Raw genomic sequence first — 27,998 nt, forward strand, 5'->3', positions numbered from 1 at the left:
TACGCACAACCTGCGAAGTGCAATCCTTTTTTCCAAAAAAATTAATCACAATCATTTCCTGAATAACAGTTTTCAGTAATTTCTTCTCCTAATCTTGCGCGATTTTCACGTGGCTTAAGAGCTAAGTGCTTGAAAGTTGCGCTAAGTAAATACGGGATTTCACTTTTGCAATGAAATCATTTGTTTTCATAGAGTCGATGCACAGCGAGGGCCGCGCACTTTGAAGGGCCCTGTCATTTTGTTCCCTTTTTTGTGAATGTCAGACCACCCGTGCAAAACATGTCACGCCTAACAATACGCGACATGTTTGCACGCTTTTCACCCAAGCGGAGACAAGTACCTCAAACATAAACGTGTCCACTTCTTCTCTGATGTCGTCATCGGTGAAAGAAGTGTCGTTTTCAATGCTGTAGCGAAGAAGAGTGTCCAGGAACGTGCACAGCCGCTTTCTATTGTAAACGCTTTCTTCTTTCTCCTCCACAAGGTTGCCTTGATCTGTGCTTTTAAGTTCTTCCCTGCGCTTTTTAATCACCTGCAACATTAATGCGCCAGTCAGTACCACAAGAACCATCATTCTCCACATGACACGAGCATCCTGAAAATATCAGCACAATAGTTGGCTGCTAACTGGATTCCCTTCCTTACCTTCGCGGTGAAGTTGTGAACGATGTCTGCGCTTTTCTTGTACTCTTTCCCACCAGCAGTTCGGAAATAAATCGCGTCGAGCAACAGCCACGGCATCTGAACTCGAGAACTGATCTGACTGGACAAGCTGTAAAGGCGAAAGAAGCACGTAGCCAGTTCTTAAATGGCACGGTGGTTTTATATGGCGGTAACGTCACGAAGCTTTGTAGGCTCAGCGCAAGATCTTGGGAATGGTTCATTTGCAACCTAAATATCGTGAACACATATGGTGCAGTAAAAAAATATAGAATAATAGAAACTGCCTGAATCGAACACAGAATCGCTACGACGCTTACTTCTTCCCCTTGCAGCTGCAATTTGAGTTTTGAGTTTCGTTCGTGTCTTGTTGCGCTACAACACAGGTTCTCTCAGAATATCAAAACACTGCGCGATGTGTCTAGCGCGCTCATAAACGCTGAATCGATTCCGCGTTGGCACAGCACGTTTAAGTCAGTAGCCTCAATACTTACTAATGAACAGCTCGAACGTAAGACCGACAGTGCTCTTCCTCTTCCTCCGGAAAAACCCCCATGATGGTCTCTAGACGTTTGGAAAAGCACAGGTAAAGGTCACGCTTTCTGCACTGGGTGCGCAAGCAGAGAGAGAGACCGTACCGAGTAGAATGCTCAGCGTGCACTCAGCCACCAGTGGCACAATGTCGATCCAAGGGTCCGTTGAGCGCTGCAGTATCTTCTGCACTAAACCTCGAGCCCTTGCGTTCATCGGCTGAACGAAGGAGTCGAGAATGCGAAAGTGAAACGCCGGAGTCAGCAGGCGCCTCCTCGTCTTCCATTTTTCGCCAGAACTGGAAGAGGGACGGAGTGCAAGTGCGAGGACAGTTTATAAACAGCCGTTTTTAATCCAGTTAGAGTTGCATTTTAATGCTTCGTTGATACCCGACATTTTGAGCATTCATTCGCACGTACGCATGTGGTACTGTAGATTCAAACAGAAAATGTACTGTTGCAACAGTGCAAAAAAATAAGCTTTAGTATGCAGGCCATTCCCGGCACGTAGCGTCTAAGAATAAAAATCATGCACGCTGCAGAAGTCGTCTAGTTAGATGCAAAGGGAGGGGACAATAATAAAGAGCTCAAACAGAGTTAATAAAGGCTTTTGACGTCGAGGCTGGTAAAAGCAATGGCAACAAAAAGCGGGTTTAGATGAACAACAATTCTGCTTCACGCTAGCTGGGAAAGTTTCTGTGAGCACCAATTGCGACGGTGCTTACAAGAGTTTCGTGCTTAAAAGTTGAGACATCTGAAATAGTTTTTGAAAGGTTGCTCTTAAAGGGACATTGAGTAGAAACAGAAGTTGGCCTGTATCGATAGAAAACTGCGTTCTAATCGCAAAGAGCGTAATCTGTCACCGAAAGCGGAGCTTTTATAAACTAAATACGCCCAAAAAACAGAATATAAGCGTCGCCATCACCAGCAGATTTCTTAAGCACAATACGTGCGTCGACACCGGCTTTTGTACACAGATCCCGGAAGCTACGCTACACTGCCATTCACTTCACAGCGGCGGCAACGCGTGTTTCTCAGTAAGTCGGGAGTTTCAATCAAATCGTGCGAAGTTTTGAATGCAATTTTCTCACAGATAAGTCCGTCTCTTGCTGCCCGACAAACGGCAACGTACCCAGAAGGAGCCAGAGAATCAGTTTTTTTACCGAGAAAAAAAAATTTGATGAATTTCTCCTTACTGCCTCTTTAACTTGAAAATTGAGGTAGTACCTACAGTCGTTCTGCTGAGGCATTTTATTGCTATGCCTCTTTGCTATGGAGGCCGTTCTTTATCATTTACATGTCATTTTTTTTTATTGCGGTATTCATAACAGCGTCACAGGGCTGTCGAGCAGCCTTTCAGACAGAAGCACGATGTGTGACTGAAACTGTCCCTGCAAGGCCAGACAAGAGCTTTTGAAACGACCCATAATCGCTTGCTTCTGCGAGCTACCTGAAATCGGTACATGCAGTTAACGCGTCGACTGAATTTAAGACAGAAAACAACGCATCTTGCATTTAGAAGTCGCGTGCGTCAGAAAACGGTAGTGTAATCACTGTGATGCTAGTGGAACTACTGCCAAGCCCAGGAAACCTTCACAAACTCTTCTAGTTTGCATGGCTACCACCAAAAGCTACATGGCGCTGAACACTAAAAATCACCCCGGTAATTTTCAATCTTCGGTACGTCCCATTAATACTCCGTGGTTGTCGCGAATAGATGGTGCGACCGCAGGACACATTTTATAGTCCAGATTTTGCAGCGGTGAGGAAGTTGGCCACGATAATCAGCATGTTCGGGCAGAGTCACTCGTGATGTCGACACTAGTTTCCTCGAAATTAAAAGTTTAAAACATCCCAATTAAGTTAGGCACTCTTCGCCACTTGCGGCCAACAAATGGCGCTACTTGCTGAATGTCCAGGAAAGCTGGGCACGTCTATAGCTTCTGCACTATGATTAGCATTTCTCCAGCTTGAATGTGGGCCTTAAAACATTTAAAAAACGGAAACAAAAGATTACATATTTTATATGCAGTGTATTACCTTGTGAGAAGACCAGTGCCTAACCATGAATGCAAGACTTCATAGTCGACAGATTTTTCCATTGTGCTTTTACTGTTGAGCACTATCTAAAGAGACAAAGAGCAAAATTATGAACAAAAATGCGGCAGTGAAATCATTGCGCACACAAATAATGTTCAGAGCTTTCCACAGATTCTTGGCAGCATAGCTGCTGATGTCAACTGTATGCACTTTTATCACATTGACTACGTCCACTAAACTCCCCCTCATTTGCATTCGCCTAATGGTGAACCGGAACGTCACTGGCACTCCACCTGCTGCTCATTAAAACGGGCCTACGTATTATAGACCACAAAATTGTACGGGATGCGTGTTCTCGGAAAAAAAAAAACTTAGGGGGCACCTAAAGAATTAGGTGCCCCTCTAGATTTTTTTTCCAGGGTTTGACGCGACAGCGTTAATGAGTTAACTGCCATATGTGTTGAAATGACCATTTCCTACTTCACATTCACAGATCGCTGGGAGCCCTCATACCACTCCTGGCGCAGAGGTGCTGCGGTTAAGCGATGCGCCACAGCCCAGCAGGCAGCTGTTTCACGCACAGCCACCGGTGGGGCTTGTGAAACCCAGGTTGCTCTTGCGGGCGTCCTCTCGAGACCATTAATTCATTTAACTGCTACCTGCCACGATGTACAAGTTGTAATGACGTCATACGGTCACGTGACCTATATCAGGCACCGCATTCCATGTGCGTGCTGCGACCTTTCCGGCTGCGAGGCTTGAAACGATCGCCAACGCCGACGCCAGATATTTTTATTCCGACACGGGGGTACTGACGCTCTCAGGTTAAATTTTGTTGCCCAGCCTCGAGACCCGGCCCCCTCGTAATGTTACTAGTTGATTGAGCATGCTTGTTCCTTCACACCTGCAGACTTTTCAGGCTAATGGCTTAAGTAATTTTTTTCCGCCCACCCACATCCTGCAAACTGATTTGGCCGTTAGTACGCTTGTTGATTGTCACTGATGCTAGTCAATGGCGCTTCCTAAACTCTCTTCGTCATTTCATCAATTCCATCTACAAACGGCAGTAAATTTTGCTGATGCTTTAAAAAGGGTGAAGAGAGAAAACTGAAAACGTTCCCTGTCTCTCAGCGCACAAATCAACATCCGCTGTCTATGAGGGCGCAGTCCTCCGGCATCGCGGCAGTACTTGTTACGTGAAATTAAAGACGCAGGTAACGACTGAAACAAAAAAAAATGTTGCCAGTCGTTCGCGAATGCTACGGAAACTAGGAGCCAATCAATTTAGCACGTGTTTTGCTGTAGGCCGTGTTTCGCTGTAGCACATGTTTCGCTGTAGCCGGTCTTTCGTTCTAATCGGTGTTTCGTCCGCAAACGGCTTTACACCAGGTGGAAGGTGGAGATGGATGTTCGGGAATATGTCAATAGTGCACGCATACGTACTGCTGTCTGAGAAATTCGTCTTTTTCTCTAGCGGTTCCTTATTACTTTCCCCATTTTGTTACCTCCGGCTGTGGTAACTAGGCAAAATATGTCACACTAATAGATCGCGGCGAGTCCTCATGCCACAACCGGCGCAGGGGTGCAGCGGCTAAGCGATGCGCCAATGACCCCGCAGGTGGCTGTTTAAAATATACAGCCAGTGGCTTGTGAGATCCACGCTGCTCTTCCGAGCAATTCGGAGTATGAATAGCTCCCGCGAGCCTCATTTTTGCACAGACAGTTTTTTGCATGTGAGCCAGCTGTTGTCCGAGACATTTTTACTTTTGCTGAGTCATTCTTAGTCAGGCAGCTCCCTCCTCACTCCTACCAGTGGATAGGGGAATGGTTGGCCGGTGTAGAGGGAAATCTCCTAAGCACCACCTGCTACGGTGGCCGGTAGAGGCTTCATTCCGACGCCGTCTTCCGTCGTCCGTCATGGCCCTCCCAATGGTCTGGCATTTAAACATGGCCTCGGCTAACTCCAGGAGAGGTCACGGGATTCACAGAAAACAATCGCAAATCAAAAGCCTAGGGAAAGAAAACGGGAAGCGCCTATTCACTCTTGATACCCAGAAAGAACGCCAGCTTCGGCGAGTAGCCAGGAGCACGACGGCACAAAGGTCCGTCGAAATCTGTGCCGGTAGGGTGCGCGGAATCCCTGGGGTGGCTGCTTGAAAAAGCTGCACAGATTCATGGTTGATGGTATCAAGATATGGATGGTGGTTACTGGCGTTTGGAAGGGCGCATGTGCACACCGCGCTTACTGCAGTGTTAGGTATTCGTGGACTACTTCATAGGATTCTGTTGGACGCGGACGCAGAAAATCATGTAAACAGTTGATCGCTTCTCTTTCATATTAGTTTGATTTTGTTTTATGAGATTGAACGCCCTAAAGCGAGTCAGGTTATGAGGAACGTCGTATTAGAGCGCTTCAAAAAAATTTGCACGCCTAGGGTTCTTCAACTTGCATTGACATCGCACTGTACACGGGCCTTTAGCATTTCACTTCTGTCGAAATGCGACCGCCGCGGCCGGGAACGAACCTACGGTCAGCAACCCAGCACCATAACCACCGAGCCACGGCGGCGGCTTCTTTCATACTGGAATGCAAGCACGTATAAATAGCGCACTAACGCTACCGAGTGAGCTCCAGCGGTGCAAAACTGTTACTTTCCGTTTCACGTTTCTCCACCGTTCAACGAACATTCCGCTGAATGTTGCCAAAGTTTGGCGGATGTACAGCAAGCCATTGACACATATCTTACGCGATACCTCAGGTGGTCGATCGTTTTTAGTTTCCCATAGGCTTCTTAACGGTGCTTTAATTGAGCAGTTCGACTTACTGTCACTGAGAAAAATTTCTACAGACCAGTTTTTGAGACAAATTTTTCAGCCGACCCAGTTCGGCCGCTTCTTCGTTTAGTTTTGTCTGTGCGTTTGTGCATGTTGAGATTTTCAAATACATTTTACAACATACCCTCTGCAAAATAGACAGTTTCCAGCTGGATCTGCGAATACTCGTATAATTTCAACAAAAAGTCTTCTATGAAACTGTGGTGAAGAAAAATTGCCACATACCTCAAGGTAGTCTGCTCTGAAGACTGCAACTGTAGGGTGTGGTCCAATATAGAAGCGAAATAGACCATGCTTGCGGAACATATGGTAATACGCAATCCGTACCTCCAGCATGGCTGCAAGTTGCATGAGAATAAAGGAATGTATGGTATCTTTTACCGCAAGTTCTACTCGCTGAACTAAAGTGCGAAGCTCCAAACTCGAAGAACTCTTGCTTACGAACACTTTAGCGACGAACTAAACATGAATGTTCCAGACAGTGTTTCGTTAGAGTGCTGTAATTGTACAGCTTTGACAAGCCTATGCCAAGCTTGGAAGAAATGATTTGTTGCCTTTAAGCTCGTAGGGATGGTACATGAAATATAATCCAGGGCTCGAAACCAATTTAATTAATGAAGGCGCTCATGGCAACTCCATGAAATACACAGAATGGAGCCAGGCATTCAGCGGCCTGGCTTCGCGAAGGAGCCTCGCTAGTAAACGATGCTCCTGTATTCGAGACTATTACGAAGAGTTCTACTAAGCCTCTCAAACTATTTTAAAATCGCCCAAGAAAGTAACGCAACTACCATTTCGGAGTTCACGCTGAGACTTTTCATTTAGGGCCAACACAGGTTAAAGATTCCATTTTACCTCTGATTTTAAACATGAGTGCTCCTTTATTGCACATGAACTTTAGCGTGCGACTAAGTCGAAGCAACAATAAGAGAAAAGACGATTTTACAAACGATGTTATACTACAAGTATCCAGCTTCCTGTAACGAAACTGCTTAAAGTTTGAAAGTGTTTCCTTACGAAGAATTATACAGGCCGTTTTTCCTTTTTATTCTATTTCACAGTTACATAATATGCTTCAAAGCTCATGCAATTTTATGCATGAAATTCAGTCCGGCCTTCAAACCTCATTGCCTGAAAATGTTTCGCAACTAATAGCATCTTCAGCTTACCGCTAAAAAACACGGCAATAGATTTTTCCCATGTTACCTTATGAGACAATCAAGCGGACTGAATCCTCAAACTTCACAAACTCTTGCTGCACGGTATACGGGTAAACAAATTGTTTCCCGCCAAGTGGGATAAGTCACCCGAATTAAAGCAACAGCAGGCTAGAACAGTTATTCAATTTCATAAGGTCAATGCCTTCTGAATATAATAAAAGTAGAAACAAGGGTTTACCACTATCTTTCATAACGTTTACTCTGGCAGTACTTTAGAGCTCTCCAATGAGTTGTGGAATGTGCGATGCAAATTGCCTTCATTTGTACACATCAGAGCGTCCGCATACCAACAGTCCCTCATAAAAAACCGTCCGACCCGTCTATCACGAAAATCAGATAGTAAAGCTTTCAAGGGCACTTTTCGGCACTCCCGGGACTTTTGTCTCCATCACCTATTACTTGTTAGAAAGCTTGGAAATCGTTATAAATATCAGACCTGGGCAACAACATCTTCCAATCTAAAAGGAGGAATACCAACAGGTGTACTGGCGTGAACAAAAAGAGAAACCATGGAAGGGGAGGAAGCGCTATGTTATGGCGCGTGCCTGTTGTCGACATATGCGCAGTGCACCCTCCCTAAGATGCTGGCCTTTTTGCACAGGCATTTTGGTCGTACATGCCTTTTTTGACAGACAAGCTGCAAGGGAGCGCTCTTCCCTTCCAGCACGCGCAAGCCGTTTTATCAGTCACACTCCGTCGCAAGTAACTGTCGCAGCAGTACTTTGCGCGTAGGTTCTGCATTCTGTCTAAACCAACGCAGAGCTCCCACTTGACGGTGGGTATTCCGCCGTGACCATGCTGTAAGGCGAAAGTTGTAGTAGCCGGTTTGTCGTGCCGAGCTGTATATCCCTCAAAAATGGCGCCGCATTTGCAGGTCACCTAACGATGACCACGGATCGTTCAGCTTAGCTTGCAAGATGCTACACAACGCAAAATTTTTCGCCGCGCTGGCTGTTCACGAACTGCGGCGAGCCGGATTGTACGCGCACAACCGGCGCCTACGGGCAAAGTTATAACAACTCGAACGCGGTAACTCGTTTGCTCAGACAGCCTGCATCTGAGGAAGTGCAGAACGGTACCTTGCGGATTTTCTTTCGAAAAAAAGCTGTGTCCGTCTAAAGATGCATTGGCGAACAGGCGACCATATTAGGAAGGGTGCACTCAGCATATCTGCAATAGAGTCACTGGATAAGTTTTCAGAGAATCGCGATCCCCCTTTCCCCACCACCGGATTTTTAAGCTTCATGGCTGCCCCTGCCTGAAATTGCTTCAGTGATTCCCTGTGTATGTGCCTTCGCAAAGTTGTTGAAGCGATACAATCAACTTTACGTTGTTGGCAGCTAACTTCGAAGATATTATGAACTGAGAGAAAAAACAAGAAAACAGACGGAAAACAATAATTTTCGTACCTCATTGAATCAGCCCCTTGCGTATGCGCGTGGGTCTTAGAGAAAAGCCCATAGGCTTTTGGAAGCCTGCAGCTTTAAGAAAAGTCTGCAAATCCAAGCCCTTGCTCTTTTGACAAGACTGGGTTGCGGGGGCCGTATTTCTTCCAAGCTCAACAGCGCAGGGAAAAGGAACGCAGTATTCCAACCTGTCCAGCGGCTCTAATCTCGACAACAGACACGTGCTGTCAGATAGCGCTGACAAGCAGTTCTGCCACCGTTTCCATTGTCTCCACTTCTGAACACCTTAAAGCCGGCCTACGTGAATCAGAGGCGATCGAATGTCATTAATGCGAAATCAATAGATGACTCATCGACACGAAAACCCGGCGTTGCCCAGAAAGTGGCGGCGTTACAAAACTTGCGATTGATCTAAATGTGTGATGCCATCAAAGGCAGAAAATACGAAATGTTAACCAGTAATAATCAGTACCAGCACTTTCAACTGAACGAACTACAACGAAAAGAATACAATTAGAACATAATTTGATTAAAATTAGAATAGGAATGAAATAGAACTGGAACAAAGTTGAAATGGGTTTGCAAAGTTTTGCATTTCTCGCACATAGGTTCTGCAAGTGCCCCGTAAATTTAAGTTTCCTTCCCCCTCCCCCCAAAAAAAGTTTATAGTTTAGCACTACCTAGCTGTTTAAATGCCCGGAACATCTGCCACTGGTCAAAGGTTCCGGGCAACAAGTAAACGCCTAGCCTTGGCAGCTGGCGTGCGACCTTTCGTGTCTCACGACGTAATAGACGCCGACACTCAACAGTGCTTGAAGTTTTCATTTTGTCGCTCAAGAAACTGCATACAAAGCCCCACCCTAGAGCATGTTGTCAAGAGCGAACGCGGACCGTTCAATCCTCACAAGCTTTGTACTCGAGGGGGCATCATACGGAGGCAAAACAGAAGGCGTACTGAGCATGTGCAAAGTCATTGCGGTCCACAGCCGTTGAGTCGTGCTCAGCTTGGTAGCTTTTTGTAACCTACACGAAACTTGGTTTTACGTTGGGCATTCAGCAATGTGCAAGCTTTTTTTGCCCCTTTGCGTCAATTAGCGGACGCCTTAAACGCCACACTGCGTTTTCGTCAACACGAAGCCCGGCATTCCTGAATACGTGCTGCGATAACCAGCCGCGGCTTGAATTCAATGCGCCGAGCACCTACTTACTACTGGTTTGGCGTATGTACGTCGCCACCGCGCCGCTTCTACCGGCGACGTGTTAAAAGCCCGAGAAAAGGGGAGCGAAGCAGTCTCGGAAGCACTCACACACATTGTACGGCGTTTTGTTCTTCACGGAACTGGCGTGCCTATGCTGCTGCACGACCCACCGGAGCGGTATATCCTCGTTTGGGCCGGGAAAGCAGCGGAGCCACTTCCAGGTAGCGCGCCTCGCAGCGTGAACTGCGCCGAGAACCGCGACAGCCAGACAGGCAAGCGCCAACGAGGAGCTGAGCACGAGCCAAACGACCGCCCGCGTTAGCAAGGCGAACATTGTCGTACACTATCGAAGCAGACTGCGGCAGCGGCACCCCGCCGCTCGCACGCCGGCAGCAGCGAAACTGCTCGCGCATGCGCGACGCAGATAACCGTCCAGTCTCTCTCTCTGACCGTCCCTTGATTTCCGCTCCTCGACAGGCGGGAGCAAGTGCCACTGTCTACGCTTGGGCGCGCGTGCCAGCGAGCTCCTTCGCATGCCGTGGGAAAGCTTCCAACACCTGGAAGATATTTCTCCTGCTGACTGCATATTAGGTCGTAATATCAGCGGAGCGCTTAATGACCGGACATGTGATAACGAAAAAGCTGTGTTTAACCTTGAGTTTTGTTCTGTTCAGCGCTGTGCGCAAGCTTTATTACGCTTGTAATGATGACTGCCGCCTTTGAAGATTAGGATTTGTAGTTTCGTGATAAGCCGCAGCCATTTGCGAGTTTTCTGCTGTGTGGTTTTAAAAAAATTAATTGAAAAGTGGTCGGCATCGTTAATGAGGGCAACCTTGGTTGACCATTTGCTGTGAGATGTTGAGCCAGCAACCCGAAATGGGCCTTCCTTCTGCGTATATTGAAATTCGCATCGCAGAAGAAAACTAGAAATAGCAGCGGGGAATTTGCGACAGCTGTCTGTCGTGTTTCAATGTTCGTGTTTCTATATTTTATTTTGATACAAAACATAAAATGATTATTTTGTTCTAGATTGTAACGGAATACTAATCTAAAGGTTTGCTTTCTAACGGTTATATCACTTCTTTTTATTTATTTACTTTAGCAATTCTGAGTTAGCGCCTTTCCGCCTTCCTACCTTAAGTTGCGATAGGAGTAATGTAAAAATTATAAAACTGTAAAAAGTGATTGATAATATAACATAACCCACTGTCCAAAATAAAGTTACCATACAGACACCAATTTATTCGTGAACAAAACGAAAGTGATGAAGAGATAATTGGAAGAGTGAAATTTTATGACGGTCACTGCTTTATAGAATTCGTTTTACTGACAATTTTCTAGCTTTTCTTAAACCTGAAAGAAAAGCTTTCAAAAGCAGCAGTCTGGCAGCGGGTTTTGTACACCGTGTTTTCCTGTAAACAGTTCATCCTTCACCTTGCAGGAAGATAACATATGTTATATCTCTCTGCTGTTTCCCAGGACAATGCACCATGGACATTATCAGTTAGCATGGTAAAAGGAAATGATAAGATGAGCTGCCTTCCCAGAAAACCGCTGAAGTGCGTTCAGAATGGCTGCCCACTGCCAGGGTAAAGATCAGTAAAAAGCCACAAAACTCTGTCTTAAGTCCTTGATGCTTATGTTTATTTTTTGTGCTAATGGTCAAGGAACGTAGTGGTGTGTGACAGCTTAAGTAGGAAATATTAATTAGTGACCATACTACAGACGGTTTGCAACAGCTGTTCCTGTCTTTACTTTAGAGATGTAAAATATCCAAGTGTCTAAAATTCTGGCTAAAATCACCAACATTTTTCTAAGCAGGTATATTCGAACATATGCAGGTTATAAAAAATAAAACTAGGAATGCCGCTATGGAAACCTTGTTAAAAGCGGTTTTTGGCATTTCTTATTTGTGCTTTAGTAAGGGTGTCTGATTCTTATTTCTTATTTGTGGTTTTTATTCTGCGCCTTCTATTGTGGTGATGATGCATATGAATAATGAGCAAACGGGACAAGCAGTGCCTTCTAAACAAATTTATTTTTCGTTAACGAGCTCTTGCATGCTGCCAAAAGCAAGTATCATGATGCTTTTTTTGCGAAGGTGAGCTTTTCAGTAATATATCACAGGGCATTATCAAAACAGCGAAAAGATGGGCGAGGTTTCAGCACTTGCATTTTCAATGTAAATGTATGATATTTATTTAAATAATTTCAATCCCGCAATGGCAAATTAATCCCACAAACTGGTGCTTGATCCCGCACCCTACTTGTCATTTTTAGCTACATTCCCCACAGGTACATCATCCTGGTCCACTTACCCCGTACTTTGCACGAACTGTCACATTTAAATTTTCCTATTCCCCGCGTACCATAAGTGAGTGGAATTCACCAGCACAATGACTGATAGCGCATAAGGATTCTGAATGCTATCTGTTTTAGTTGTTCATTTTACTTCTTGCCATTGGATCTGTAAAATGTACATACCTCTGTATTTGATCTGCTTGGATCTGTAATATGATCTGCAGTGTGAAAAAAAATGAAATAGAAAGAAATAAAAGCATTATCTTATTGGAGTGACCGCGATGATGATGCAGATGGCACAACTAAAAGGATCCTATATGAAAGTTCATTTTTCACGAGTTTAGTGTAGCAGAAGCATGAATGCACAACGTATGTAGGCGCAAAGGAACGTATTGAACTTCTGCAGAACTTTTTGGTGTCCCTAGACATGGCGAAACGAATTATATTTTTTTTCATTTTGCGAATTGCAGCTTGTTTTGCATTAGTGTTAGAAATGTCTCTTTTAATTTTGCAGCTATTTTCTCTTTAACCCTTTATTGTTGCGTTCTGCTCTTTTTAAGTAAATATCCTTCCTCCTGCTCAAGGCTCAAAATGTCCTTTGGAAATTGCCACTCATAGTTGATATAAACTGAATGTAAGCCTGGATTTATGTGGCATAAATTTTTTCTTTAGCTCAGAAAAATTACTTCGGTCACAAGGCAACTTTAAGGACCGAAAGAAAAAATAAAAAGACGCCACCAATTCCAGGTGAGACAGAAATCATAGCAAGGAAACCAGGGATATATTTCCGGGTGGTAATATCCTCCTTCGCATCCACGCTCGGAAAAGTAGCGCTTGAACACTATGCTAAATAAATAGGAGACGGCAGGAAGAGTGCAGCACTGCCGACTAAAGCCGATACGAAAACAAGTCGGCCTTTAAAAGAAAAATACCTGGCATCGCGTGTAAACACTACAGGCTAATCAAATTCGGTCTGAGTTTCGAGGCTGAGACTGTGATTATTAGAGGGAGGAGACGCTCGGTTAAATGTAAAGACGCGCTAGTTCACCAAAGCTTCAGACCTGGCAAAGAAACTGGCTTCGCAAGCTTATGGTTCACTACTTTTCTCGAAGTGGTCCCAGGAACGGTATATCACTGCCTACCTTGCAGCAGATTAGCGTGAAGGTATCAGGAATTTTTCCCAATGCCATTCTGCCCTTATGGTGCAGCTATAATAAAACTTACGTGTGACAGGTGACTTCATGCGTGCCTTTAATGTAAGGCATTCGAACTAGAGATTCTAGTCGAGCCTCGCGCCACAAGCATACCCTTAGCCTGGAACCTATTTTTGCACGCACAAATACGTACAAGTTTTCTTTCTTTCCAAGAACAGTTTCTGAATGGAATTCCCTACCACAGACCTCTGCGTTGCTTGCTAATCATTCTTGATATTTTCACTGCTGTATTGTAACTGCATTTTAATGTGTGTCTGCATTGTATATTTTGTGGCATATATGTTGTTCGGTACTTGCTTTTCTTTCCCCTGTATGTATTTCCCTCTCCTGCTTGGACATACAGCATGTCCGCAGTATTCAATAAATACAAAAATAAAATAAACTTCGCTGCAAGAGCGGTTCTTTGATCACACGACATTGCAGCAGATGAAACACAAAATGGCAACGGCGCTGGAACCCGGAGCTGCGCGCCGCCGAGAGAACACAGCGCGGCTAGAGCTGTGAGAAGGTCCCTCACATCACGCTCTGAACTACAGATCATGCTCACGGATCTGAACGGTCGAGACAAACAAAAAAAAAGGCTTATAAAAAAGAGCAGCCGCTCACTACTATCGCATATACACGCAGGCCTTGCTTACTCACCCTTACTGCACGGAAACCTCATACCACCGCAGATGCACCTGTATGCACACGAACGCACCAGACTTTAACTTTGGATATCCCTACTACCTAGGGCTCGTTGGCGTTTGAGAAGCATTCCCTTAAACGTTTGCCGCTCCTCTCCATCATCATGATCATGGATACTACTGCAGGGCATTTGTGGATGCGTGAATGTTCGAAATTTTCGAATAACGGATCGAATGTTGCCCTGTTGAACTGAGCGAGCGTACTGAGTGAACTTAGAAAAACTGAGGAAGAGTTTGCTCCCAGAATACATTAATAGTTTGTTTGTTTTTATATTTAAAAATAATCAGTTTCCTCATGCTGGATGATGACGCGGCTGCAAAGGATTCTCGATAAGCTCAGAAAAACGGCTCCCGCTCTGTATTACATGCTGCCGCAGTCGGCATACGTCGTGGAGTTTAACGGGCCGCGCTGCTTTCCTGTCGAGCGCGAAACCAGACCTGTGGTCTTATCTTATTTGCTTTGACTTTGTGCTATCCTTTTACTCATCGGTGCTATCAATGAGTGAAAGCTTATTTTTCAACGCCCATGAGATCATATTGTTGTTTTATCTCCCTTTGTCCTGATACATATAGCGCTGCGCCGCCGCTTTTACTGTTCGTTCACAGCCCGTGGCAACCAGAACAAATTCATCCCTTCTTTAGCCTTCGCACCGTTCCTTCAGATCGATAAACGTTTGTTCCACAACGCTATGGCACGTAACGAGTGAATGGCGGGATAGGAGGCATCAAAAAAATTTGCAACTTCTCTCGCCGCCGAGACTATAGGCTCCAGCACGAAACGCTTTTCAGGGCAGGCGTAACATATTCTCTGTAAGAGTCATAGATGCTGTCACCGCAGTTTATGATTCAATATCAGCCAGGTGCATGGGAAGGCGTAAGAGTGATTTTCTTTGGCAGCCTTTTTTTTTTCTCGCGTTTACGTGTGATGTGCTTCTGCCGACGTGGTAATGCTGGAGTTCATCTTTTGGGCACCTCTCTGCTCCGGCATCACAACTACGTAGTATTTTATATTACGAAGATGCTTGCTCGCTGCGGAATTATCAAGCAGCATCATCAGTCTGTAACCATAGTGCCTTTGATTACTGAAGCACAGTAGGGAACAGAAGTCTCTGGACAGTGTGTTCCGTCAACGGAGCCGATAGCTCTGTTATTAGCCACAGGCTAATGAGCACACTTGTTGAAGGGAAAGAACAGGATTTTGACATTCACCTCCACAAGTGGTCTCCATCCGTCGGCTATTATCATAGCTATCAGCTCCGTTTAAGGAACACATGGCCTGGAGACTTTTGTCCCCGAGTGTACCCACAGAACGGTCATATAGCGCATAGAGTATGGAGAAAGATGAAGGCTGGCCCATGATGATGATAATTACCTATCCCCTTCCGCTTTGTGTCATTGCGGTAGGCGCCATAATCTATTCCTTTTCAGAGTCGCTACCAACGCCGTAAAAACAGTGCCATCTGTCATCATTACAGCCATTCTTATTTGCGTAACGCTGTTCATGTCTATAAATGCCGGTTAAAAGTATCATACATACCGTTCAGAGTAATGACCGAGCAGTCTTAAGATTCCATCATTCAGGCTACTAGCGACGCACCAGCGGGGGGTCTGATCCAGCTCGAAACAGATTTTCATGTGCTATGTACATAACTAAGCGCTCACCCTGGTATCGTGCAGAATGTGGAGGTCCTCGGAAAGGTGCGTTGTAGCGAGCACAGAATGGTAAGGTCTCGAATAACCTTAAACTTGAAGAGGGAACGAAAGATGCTAGTGTAGAGGAAATGCATTAACGAGCTAGCGGTAAGAGGGAAAATAGAAGAATTCGGGATATCGCTGCAGAACAGACATTCAGCTTTAACTGAGGAAGACGATCTTAATGTTGATACAATGAACGATAATCCGACAACTATCATAACGGAGTGCGCAGTAGAAGTAGGCGGTAGGACGGTTCGACAGGATACTGGCAAGCTATCTCAGGAGACGAAAGATCTGATTAAGAAACGTCAAAGCATGAGGGCGTCTAACCCTACAGACAGAATAGAACTAACAGAGCTATCGAAGTTAATAAATAAGCGCGAGGGTAGCCGACATAAGGAAGTTTAATATGGAGAGAATCGAGCATGCTCCAAAAAAAAAGAAACGGAGGTAGCCAAAAAGCGATGAAGAGAAAACTAGGCATATATGTAAAAACCAGATGTATGCGTTAAGAGACAAATAGGACAATGCCATTAGCAATATGGATAAGATAGTTAAAGTAGCCGAAGAGTTCTACACAAATCTATACTGCAGCCAATGTAATCACAACGTTAATGATAGAGACAGTAGCTCACAGCAATGCCTCATCCCGCCAGTAACTAAAGAGGAAATAAAGAAAGCCTTAAGGGCGATGCAGAGGGGGAAAGCAGCTGGTGAGGATCAGGTAACAACAGAACGGTTCAAGGACGGAGGGGAGATCGTGCTAGAAAAACTATCCACCCTGTATACGCAATGCCTTATGACCTCGACCGTACCAGAAGCTTGGAAGAGCGCAATTATATTCTTAATTCATAAGAAAGGAGACGCTAAGGTCTTGAAAAATTACAGACCGATCAGCTTACTGTCCGTTGCCTACAAGGTATTTACTAAGGTAATCGCTAATAGAGTCAGGGTAACCTTATACTTTAATCAACCAAATGATCAGGCGACTTTCGCAAAGGATATTATTCCACAATAGATCATATTCACACTATCAATCAGATGAAAGAGAAATGCGCAGAAAATAACCAACCCCTATATATACCCTTCATTCATTATGAGAAAGCATTTGACTCAGTGGAAACATCAGCAGTCATACAGGTTTTGCGGAATCAGGGTGTAGATGAGTTTTATGTCAAAATACTGGAAGATATATATAGGAACTGTACAGCGACCATAGTACTCCATAAAGTGAGCAATAATATTCCAATAAGCAATGGCGTCAGGCAAGAAGACATGATCTCGCCAATTCTGCTCTAAGTTCTGCTCTAAGTTCAATTAGGCCTCCTGTCGTCGGTTGGTGCAAACTTGGTAACCTTGCAACGTATACCATTTTTATGTGGTAGATCTCAGTTTAGTGAAGTCGGACGCAACAGCATGCTTTCGCAAACTGTTTGTGTTAGGGCATTACTATTAAAAGCACTATTCAAATATTCTTCCATCACTTAAAAGTATTGTATACAACCCACTTGCAAAATATCCAATTCCTAATAAATTTGGTCACTTCGCTGTTGCAACTGTTTTAGTTTTGTTGGGAAAAGCGAGCTGATGATATTTTATTTGGCCTTGAAAAATTACTATAGACACACTCATAGCAACTTCGGCATAAGCTGGAGCTGTACAAACAAACGGACCTGACAGCTCTGGTGGCCGAGTTGGCATGCTAAGCCAAGTTCTTTCCTATTAACCCCACTCATATACAGTATGAACCAAAACCCCAAGCAACGCCTCGCGCGTTAGTGGCCACATCTTCAGGATCATAGCCCCCGTGCTCATCTGTCCTCCCATCGGGGCTGATGTGTTGTCCTTGATGTGTTGGCTACGTCGCATCAATTGGTCACATAAAAAACATCGCTAGGGTTTTGATCCAGACTACCCTTTAACCCCTCCCCAAGGCCTCTCTTCCTGTTTCCTATTATAACGATGTTCAACTTTCAGTAAAATGTTGTTTTGATCAATGAGCTTTCACTCTGTGTACCAAGTTGAGGCCCGTGAAAAACTGAGGGTAGCTAAATGCACGCATGACACCGTAATTCACAATGGCGAAAAACGCTGCTTTATCTGCATATTTTAAAGGGCTATTCCTGTGTACTCTCACTTGCTTCAACTAAGATTGTTTACGTGTGTACGTAATAAACTACTGCTTTTAATCTGTTCTAAAGAAAGACAGTTTTGGACTTCTGGGTCCGGGGCCAGACCGTTAAGTGGTTATCCGGCCGTTACACGAGCTCTTACGATGCAATCGCGACTACACCAATAATTTCTCTGGATTCAATGCATGCTATAGAAAACCACTTTTTTGAATTTTACAGCGCCACAAGCAGTCAATCTGTCAAGACATTATACCAAGAACGCGCCGAGTAGCAGGCACCCGCGAAGGCTCTAGAACGAATCACGAACGTAGCAGTTCTTGGTTCGCTCTAGAGCTTCAGAACAATAAAATTGCTTAAGAAGAAAGAACGTTGCACAAGGTGACAGCTTTCATGGATGGTTCGACATCAGCGTCTTTTCATATGGAAACAAAGAAGGCGCTGTGGAAAGGTTGCGCGTCATTTTGTTTGCCATCTGCCCCTTAGCTTTTGTCACCTATTATCGCTATTGTAACCAGAGCAAGAAAGGAGCAGATACCTCCCAATGCGCGGGTCCAAGCCAACTGTCTTACCTTTACGAAGACTCTCTTTTTCCAGTTGTTCACGGCGCTTCATCGGTTCTGACGCCTACAAGCTTATAAACATTCAACATTACAACTAAGTGCTCCTTAATGCAGATGAAAAAGAAGCTTTGTTGGTAGTTACATAAATATTCACGCCACAATTTATTAAACGGAACTTATATTACACATCAGGGCACGCCCGATCACGAGCGACCATTTGCGAACACAGCAACACGGCTCAGGTCGGATTAGGCTGTGTTAAGGCGCCCCTCGGGAAAGCACACACATATATATGTATATTATATACACGAGTGACCTAAAGGCTTCCACTTGTTGAAACATGTGCAACTATCTCTCACCCACAGCGTGGCTGTGCCTATTTCTTATCTAAGCTTACCGGTTTTGTGTTCGTAGAGACAGGAACGAAGCGCCTAGGAGCCTTGTCTATGTACAGTAGACTAGTAGTCATTATGAGCACCGCCGATCCCAATCGACAGCCGTTATAAGCTGTAGATGGGACAGCGCTCCTTAGGATTATGCGTGCTTACAGAACAATGTCTTGTGATGAATAACAAAAACATGTGCTCGTAAGTTAAACACTGGTACGTCACTGAAGTTAGATTACCAGCCCTGTTACCGTAATATTAAGTGTAGTCACTTGTTCTTTAGAAACGTGTGCAGGGTGTATTGACGAGGGCTGTCAACATCGTGTAAATCTGTGCCAACCACGTGGTTGTTGCTAGCCTCAGAATTGAGACGGCTCATACCCACTTTTGGGGATTAGTCAGGAATCGGGCGTTGACGACAATGTGCAATATGAAGAGCATCCGAGCCGGCTCATCTGGTACTCATGAATTTTTTCTTTGGGAAGAGTGTAGAATATAATTTCTCTTGCTATGATCAACTGGAAAGGCGATGGAAGGGGTGCATCAAAGGAATCCAAGTTATCCTGAGTACGTTATGTCCTTTAAAGTAGCAAAGTTTGAAATGACAGAAATTTTTCTGTGTTAATCAACGAAGTAGCTTCAGTATGCCAGCCGTTTTCTCCAACATGCTTCGTAAGTTTTTGTTTTACCCAAGATCCGCTTTTCTTGTGTGCACAGAACGCTGGCATTCTGCCCCCTAGCGGTGATGATTGCAACGTTCGAAACGTGCTTACACACTACTTAGGTTAAAACACATTAAAGGACAGAACGACGCACATCACAAGCGCTAGCGGCTTGTGGTGTGCATCCTTCTGTTCTCTTGTGTATTCGCTAGTGTGTACTTTTCAAACATCATCAGCCTCATTAGCAGTGATTGCGACATTTGGACTTTTTTTTTTCATTAGCACTGCGCGGCGTAAGTCTTTCTTGTAACCGATTTCAGGCGTAAGGCGTAACACGCTAATTTCTTTTCTACTGGAAGAGAGTGCAAGTTTTGCGAGGCCATGATTTTAACTCTCTTCCTGTTCATTTTTCGATACAGGAGGAAAATATCGTGAGACTACTTTTTATGCGCGATGTTCGAGGAGCAATGTGGGACAGCGTCGCACAAAGTGTCCTTCGTTTTATTTATGCGAGTGTGACTGTACAGAAGATGAACCCTCGAGCTTCCGTGTTTGCTATATGCCACACCTATGGGAATGAACTGTTGTTGACTCAGCGTAAATGCCCTGCCTTTGCCACACGCAGAAAAAAAAAGGAAAAAAAAAGGAGGCCAGGCACACAAGTTGGTTAATACAGCAACTGTGTGCGCGTGAACGAAACAAAAGCGGCTCTACTACTGATCCTAAGGTTTTTATGGGCTATATCAGGCGAGCACTAAATGCGCCATCGCTGCGCATAACCATTAAGATCGCGTCACTCTAAGGCTTTCACGCGGGCCGGCCCTATATTCACCCGCATCTCCATGGGAGACGAGTTATCCTGGAAGCTGGCTTTCTGTACAAGCCTTTCCTACTGAAATAAGTACATACATGTGGGAGCGCTTCTGCGGATACCACACCCGGTTTGCGCGTTCACGACACCTGGTCATAAACTTAGTCTCCTCATTTCCTACCCGGAAAAAAATATATGGAGTAGACATACCGCCCATGCTGAAGCAAGCATTTCCTGCCGCTGATGTACAGCTTTTTTTTTTATTAATATTGCGCAGTAATGCAGTTCGTCGGTGGAGGATGTAAATTAAAAAAAAAAACGTTAATCCCTGGCTAGACAAGAACGGTTTTAGGCGCTCCCAGAGCATCAACTATGCCGGTAACCCTGCCCTCGTGCCTCTACGCAATGTGTTTCACCCAACGCACCATGCTTGCGGCCGCCCTCCGTTTCACCTGATCTTTCTTCGTTCGCAGCGACTTCTGTTTCTCTCGTAAGCTTCGCCGCGTCGCTCTGGTGTCTGCGTATTGGATAGTGCGCGCTAACGGTATAATGATTGTTCTCTTTTTTTATTATTTTCGTTCACAACAGCAGCGGAGCACTTTCTTGTCTTCATTCAGCCAAGGAGAGGGGCGTTTTACGCACCACCATGTAACAAAATAAATAGACAGACAAGCACACCTTTGACTGGAACATTGTCTAGGAAGAAGATAACAAGAAAACAAGTGGTCTGTTAAATAGACACCAAGATTACTGGTTTCAAATGCGTAGCGGATTAGTCCGTTCTCAGGGGATAAATATGCAGCACATGCATCGGCTGACGTGCACTTCTAGAAGCGGGGGAAAAAAAAAGAAAATAGACTTCTGGGTCAGTGAGCGTGGAAGCGTCATGGCTATGTTGTGTGACCGCGGAAGCTGCAAGGTTACGACCCCCAAAACATGAAGAGAATCCACGGCGAGAGAGTTGCGATTCGTGCTTACTGCTGAGAGCTTCCAGGCCTGCTCCGGTTATCTTTGGTAGTCAAAGTATTGTCTGTGCAAAACAAAATGTCCCTCGTCGAAGAGTCTGCGCGGGGTGTCTCTGGAACAAGACGTCCATCGTCCACTTATGGTGAGAGGCAGGCGCGCTGCAGTGCAGGGCCGCTATCCGCGCCGCCGACGATGCGACGTTGGGGAGCGCGGCCCGCGCCGTGCGCGTCGCTGTCTCGTTGCTTTCTATGCTTCGTTCGTTGATTTTAATTTTCGCTGCAATTTTAAGAACCACACCGCGCAGAAAAAATCAACAAAAAGAAAATATTTCATTAACAAAAGTGGACTAGTATATAGACAAAGGTGCAACGCGTAAGTCGTTTCTCTTCAAACGTTGAAGTGTGGTTATTGGTGTTAAGCAGGTAAGGTGTGCACATTTCTCTCCCTTTTTTTTTCGTGAAGTTGCTTTGAGGGTGAGGTGGTGGTCCTCAAAAGAGCCGAGTCGATGCGTTGGCACACTGTGGAGAGAGAACCCATTTGACGAGAAATCTTGGCTGATCAAATGCTGCCTTTGTGTCCCAGTTGGAAGACGTGCGATGTCACTTAGCACTATACGCACCGGAAATAGAGGTCTTTTCGTTTTCGTTTAGATACATAAGGAATCCAGGAGACGCTGCCAGAATCGCCAGCCACCCACAAAGAAATTGAAGGCACTCCCCACCAGAGACGTTGGTTCTTGAGGTCTCGCGGTACAAGTATCCACACACATTCGCGCGCCCATGCACTCCCTACTTCGCATACACACAGGGACTGATCCTAGTTTCAAGGGTTAGTTAACGTACACTCGCACAGACTGTGTAAAATAACTTTCCCGCTTCAAGGAGTGAGAAAGCGGCTTCATGCCGATGGCGGGTTGGCGAGGCAATCAGTCCAAAAAAGGGCGGGTGAACATATTTACAAGGGGAACGGGGGAGAGTTCCAGGCAAGAGACGGAGGCACATCTTGGTTGAGGTTTTCTACGTCACACCCCACACCGTCGGGATCACGTGATGGCCAACAAAACGCATGTCAGCCACCTCAAAAAAAATATAACGACAACAGACACAACGGCCGTGCTTGTTTCCTCCGGAGCTCCGATGCGACTGGGGAAGATCTGTCCAGGACTTTGGGCCGGTGCTGTCTTTACCGTGGCTATCACACGTTCCCCGGTGGTCCGAAAGCTCTGCATTGCTGGGTGCCTTACTTCGGGGCGCGTCAAAGAAAGCACGGACACTGCCTTCGCCATTTCGTGACTCGATGCGATGGAGGTCTGCTTTTCCCGTGTTCCGCCCAGGAGGTCGTTGTGTTGCACAGCGAGGAAGAACATGCACTTTTAGCGCGGCCTTAACCGGATTTTGAGGCCGTGTTTTGACCGCGTCACCAGTTCCGCCACGAGATGAATTTTATCCCTGAAGTCAACGGACTGGATGCAAAAGTTCCGCAGTACCGAGCACAAGACCACCTTCTCCTCCATTAGGGCGAACTTCTGACCTGCAAGCACAGAAAGAGGTCAGCGCGCGTAGTTTTCGCGTTTGCGGAGAAAATGCATGCAGCCGAAACTGACACCAGGAAGCAAAGAAGGCCAGCAGAGTCATAATTTAGTTAAATTACTTACCTGCAGTCTCATGACATAAACAAGGAAAAATTCACCAACCGCAGGATCAGGAAGCTTAACAGGTATTCATGGTAAAATGTTTCGCGAAGAATGGGTCTGTTTTAGACCTATTTTCTCAAACACTGAAGCCCATAAATGCAAATTAAAATACCAATAAACACTTTACTTACCCAGATTTAATGAATAAGTGGCATGGTAGTAATGTTTGTGGAGAAAACTATGCGACACGTTAGGCCTCATGCAGTCCTGCTTTTCGGAGTCGTTCAAAGAGGAAATATTTATTGTGATATCACTGCTGCAGTGAGTAAAGTTCCCCCGGCCCCCCTTTTTCAAAAAAGAAATGAAGCGTCACTCTTACTCGGAGTCATTGGGTACTAAGGAAGGATGCTTAAAAATATAAATTTAAACGTAAAAACGACACGTGCTCTAAATCTTGTAGAATATAGCGCCAGTACGCTTGCAAGTTTCCTTACGCTCAATTTTCCTTGTTGTTTGCACTATCACTTACCTATGCAGTTGCGCGGTCCGGCCGAGAAAGGTACATAGGCGAACGGATGCCTTCCAACACAGTTCTCAGGCCGGAACCTGTCTGGGTCGAACACTTCTGGATTGGGGAATATCTCCTTGTCTCGATGGAGCATGAATGTGAAGAGGAAACACGTAGTGCCCCGGGGGACCGTGTAGCCATCTGGTGGAGAATGATGAATACACATGCTAAATGAATAATGGATGCACGAAAACAGTGAGGGCTAGTTGAATAGTTTCACTCATGTGACTACGTTAATTCTATGCAGCGAAATTTAGTGCGGCAATCAAAACTAATTGAGCAGTAGCATAGAAAATTAAGCACTTCGTCTTTGTATGCGTATTAAGTTTTCCACGTTTGTGAAGTAGGGCAAATTCAACAATGCATTAGTAACTCCTCCTACAGCTCCTGTGTGTCTGTGTTCTTCATTTCCTTTACAAGTGCCAGCAACATACTTTGCTTCAGTCGGCAGCAGCTTTTCGAAGCCGATCACATATTTATAGCCAGTTTGACTTTGTCGTGACTAGTGCAATGACCCAAATGTTTGGCAGTAACGCGGGATACCCAGATGCTCCTAGCTATTGATTACAAATGCCGAATCGGTTCGTGAATCTGTTATTTTGCTTTGGTCTCAACAAGGGCCATCCAAACTCATCGGCCAATCATTCCTGCATTCAAAAGACGCCCTCTGACACAACATACTCCAAAAATCGTTGCGTAGCCACTAGGCTTGAAAGTGCTCTCTCCGTCATTCTTTCGCCAAAGAAATTTTCTGTTCAGAATGAAAAGAATCGAAAAAGCTGCAAGAAGCCACGTTGTATACGAGCCGTTCCTGCGCAATATTTTGGACGAGGACACAAGCAGCCAAGCTTCGTCTGCGCAAAGCAATCCGCAGCAGAGAAAAGCAGCATGGTTCAGGCTAAGCATTTGCTCAAGGTGCCTGCGTTTTCTCAACTGTGTTTCCCTTTGCCATACAACCGACTAGCAAGGGTTCCTATGCAAGACCACTGGTGTGCTTATTACTGTCATCAGGTATCATTCTTTTTGAAGGCAGCTTCTAGGGCCAGCCATTTTACATTGCCCGTTACACTTATTGCGAACTTTATTGTTTTTTTTTTTCAGGTTGTGAATTAGGTTCGTAACAAATACAAAAAAAAATGCGCGTTAAATCTTCGCGTGCAAAAAAATTGTACTCACTCACTACCACGTCTTCCATTAGCTCTCTTCCAATGAATGGCACTGACGGAAATAGTCGCTGTGACTCCTACAGAACAGAAAAAAACATGTAAACAGTGGCAATCAACTGAAAGCTGGGAAGCATAGCACTGAAAGGAATATTTATGCGCAGTGAGCCCCTTTTAAATAAATGTCCTACTTCCAATTTCTACCCTTAAATGTAAGGCACTGGTCGATTCACATCTAAATCCAAACATGCAATAGGTAACATGCTGTAATGAGAAAATGAAGAAAGCACTAAGATTGAGTAATATTAAAATAAACTGGGAAGTCTTTGTCACCATTGCTGTATCTGCATATTATTCGTATTTGACGCCCCTTGACAAAAATGAGCCTGTCCTCAGCAACTCCTTAGCACTCTAAATTGGCTGAAATGCTACAAAGCACTTTTGTAACCGGAACAATATTCAGGTGCAATCTGCCTCAGCTACGCACCCTCTGACATGGAAATATGCTTGTCGCTTAGTTACATGGTTGTAATGAAAGCCCTATTTCCCTAGTTTCCCTCTTGGTGATAATGATGGAGAGGAGGTATGAAGATGAGCCTAGAATGACTCCAGCTATAAAGGGTGCATTGATGAGTAGCGTTGCACTCCTGCATCCTGATAATACGCGTAAAGAGATTGCATTTAGATTTAGAAAATATCTATGGTAGTTATTCCTAACACGAAAGACAAAAATGCCACCATGCGTCATGCGATAATGCACTCAGAAGTTTCCCAGGAAGGGCTTCTCAAAAACCCCCAAAATTGTAAGCAAGGCTGAACGCAAGAAAAAGGAAGCAGACAGGCACCTTCAGAGCGCACTCGAGGTATTTCATTTCTTTCAGGTCGTCAGGTGTGATGGCACGCTCTCTATCCTCTCCGAAGATTCCATCCAGCTCCTCGTGAATCTTCTGCTGAACGTCCGTGTAGAGTCCGATAAGGTACATGGCCCATGAGATACCCATGGCCGTGGTGTCATGACCCTGACAAAACGAGACAGCAAAACAGCGCCAACTGTCTACTACTGTATTTGTTTGGGAGAGCAGAAGCTGTCGGAACGTAAGAGACCTTATAAGGGGTCATATTTCTTTGCTCTTTAGCAGAGGTCTTAATATGAACATTTGGCAGAGGTCTTCTTGCAGTGCTCGCTTCACTCTGGTAATATCATCAGCGATCAGGTGCTCTTTGAGTAATTGAGCATGCTTGATTTTACTCCTCAAGTCACAGGCGTAAGTCATGACTAAAGGGAAAAATGAGTACATTTCGCCATCTTTTTTAATTCAGAACATGTTTCAGCAAAAAGAAAGATTTGTCTCCGAGAACTGCTTGTTCGGTTCGCTAGAGCTTGCATCATTCACACAAAAAAAAAGGTCAGACAAATTCATGATATAAACAGAACATCCAGTTCGTCGCAAATTATAGCGATGCTTATTTTTTTACGTTTGCTTCAAGGAACAAGCACGGCCGTGGGTCTGGGTCATGCAGAAAGTATTTCGAAGTACCTATTAAATGCGCCTTCGCTAATATTATCAGCAATGATTGTTATAGTTTTTCGCATAACTGCATGGGAGAGTACAGAAGAAAGAAGAAAGCTTTTCAAGTTCTCGAACGCATTTTTTCGCCCAGGTCAGACATCTGGGCGATATGCGTATGAGTAACGGCTCCCTGTGTCAATCCTGGGAAGTACAAAAAAAAAAGAAATCGGTAATTGTGGCCGTTTAGTAACTGTTCGGTATATGTCGTCAATGGGTATACTCCCAACTATTTCCCACGAAGAAGGCTCGTGGCTGCTTCAGATTCTTGTCCGAGAGCAAATCGCTCCAAAGAAATCCTGTGGCACATTGTATGCTATGGTGATGCACACTTGGTCTGATAGAAAGACTAAGGTTTTGACGAACCTCTTGCAGTGCTAGACGTTTTACCTCGAACATGAAGGTGTCCACTTCTTCTCTGATGTCTTCCTCGGTGAGGCTGCTGTCCTGTATGTGATGGCTGAGCAAGAGGTCCAAAAAGGCCTGTCTCCTCTTCTGTCCGATCACCTGCTCTCCGATGGTGAGTCCGTCGATCACCTTCTGCTCCAACAGCTCAGCCTTTCTTTCACGTATTACCTGCGACGTGTGTGTTGTCCCAGGCGGCATTAATACACATCAGTGCTCACATGCAAACTTGATCTGATTTTTGCTCATCGCTTGCTCTCACATAAGTGAGAGCAGCTCCTTGTGTTTATGAGTGCTGCACACGCCGCGCTAATAACCGCGGTCAAAGGTGCAGTCCTGCTGACGGTAAAGCTAACCGCTCTTGCACGAAATTCGGGTCACATTTGCAAGCAGCAATTTTTTACACAGCGAGAAACGAATGCTTCTTGACTACAAACGAGCTAGGCTGCAAAAAGCTTGCGTTAAGCAACGTCCTTAGCTTTACATAGAGTTTCAGTTGACAGGTGGATCCGCTAAAAAATCAGTCAATAAATTATGCGCACAGGTGGTTATAGACACCTGTCTGTCTGGGCTCTGGGAAAATTCTGACCAAGGCTTTCTCCTGATCAAGCTTTGGCCAAGACAGAAACCGGAAGCCTACGTAGCAGGTGTCATTTTATTCAACCTGAAGTAACCATAGCGGCCTGAGCGCAGCGGATTCGCGTGTCGCTAACTTTTCGCGTAAGATTTTTCCTCACGCAGCAGGCCAGGCTTGCGCTCATTGATTGCGGCTCATTGATTGCGGCTCATTGACTGCACGATTACGGCTAAGAGGAGACCTTTCAAAAAGCGATAAGATAAACACAAAAATATCCGGCGAGGGCGTGTTTATTCTTTTCACACTTTTTGGCCCCTCACAGAGAGTACTGTGCCAAACATTGAATTATATAGTGCTGACGTTGCAGCAGCAGACGCCAAAAAACGCCGCTGCGCTAGTCAAGCAGCCTGGCTAGCTCAGCGCCGCACTGCAAACCGTGTTCCAGACGAAAACTCAACATTGGTTCTAGCCAAGTAGTGGACGAGATGCTTATTATCACGGCGGGGGGGGGGGGGGGGGGGGGGTATTGCGATTATAGTTTGTAGTGTGCCCAGTTTGTACTTTAAAATACCACAAAAAATGAGTGCAAAATCTGCGGCTCAGAAAAATGCACAAAATGCGACGCCTGAAGAGGAGTATTTATTTAAAATTAAATCGCCTTCCTTCAAAAAAGAATGCTAAGTGCTCAATTTAAAGATTGGTGGCAGTAATCATATCTTTAAGGTCAGTGAAAAATGGAAATGTGCCTTCCACAAGCTGCCACCGCCAAGTATACATGCGT

The 27,998-nt window shown here is 45.1% G+C and overlaps 1 protein-coding gene across 1 annotated transcript in view; it reads right to left on the reverse strand.

Moving 5' to 3' along the window:
* Positions 1–27,998, reverse strand: part of LOC144115765 (uncharacterized) — an 88,492-nt gene that overhangs the window by 8,848 nt on the left and 51,646 nt on the right. Inside the window, exons 7-19 of the mRNA XM_077650268.1 lie at positions 26,626–26,811; positions 25,513–25,686; positions 24,681–24,747; positions 23,466–23,645; positions 22,681–22,833; positions 12,375–12,409; positions 9,999–10,233; positions 6,291–6,403; positions 3,231–3,316; positions 1,299–1,489; positions 1,155–1,224; positions 646–772; positions 341–532 (exon numbers count right to left, since the gene is read on the reverse strand). Coding sequence (XP_077506394.1) covers positions 341–532; positions 646–772; positions 1,155–1,224; positions 1,299–1,489; positions 3,231–3,316; positions 6,291–6,403; positions 9,999–10,233; positions 12,375–12,409; positions 22,681–22,833; positions 23,466–23,645; positions 24,681–24,747; positions 25,513–25,686; positions 26,626–26,811 — 1,809 coding nt within the window. The remainder of the gene's footprint in view (positions 1–340; positions 533–645; positions 773–1,154; positions 1,225–1,298; positions 1,490–3,230; positions 3,317–6,290; positions 6,404–9,998; positions 10,234–12,374; positions 12,410–22,680; positions 22,834–23,465; positions 23,646–24,680; positions 24,748–25,512; positions 25,687–26,625; positions 26,812–27,998) is intronic.

Source organism: Amblyomma americanum, chromosome 1 (genome assembly GCF_052857255.1).
Source record: "Amblyomma americanum isolate KBUSLIRL-KWMA chromosome 1, ASM5285725v1, whole genome shotgun sequence".
Lineage (NCBI taxonomy): Eukaryota > Metazoa > Arthropoda > Arachnida > Ixodida > Ixodidae > Amblyomma > Amblyomma americanum.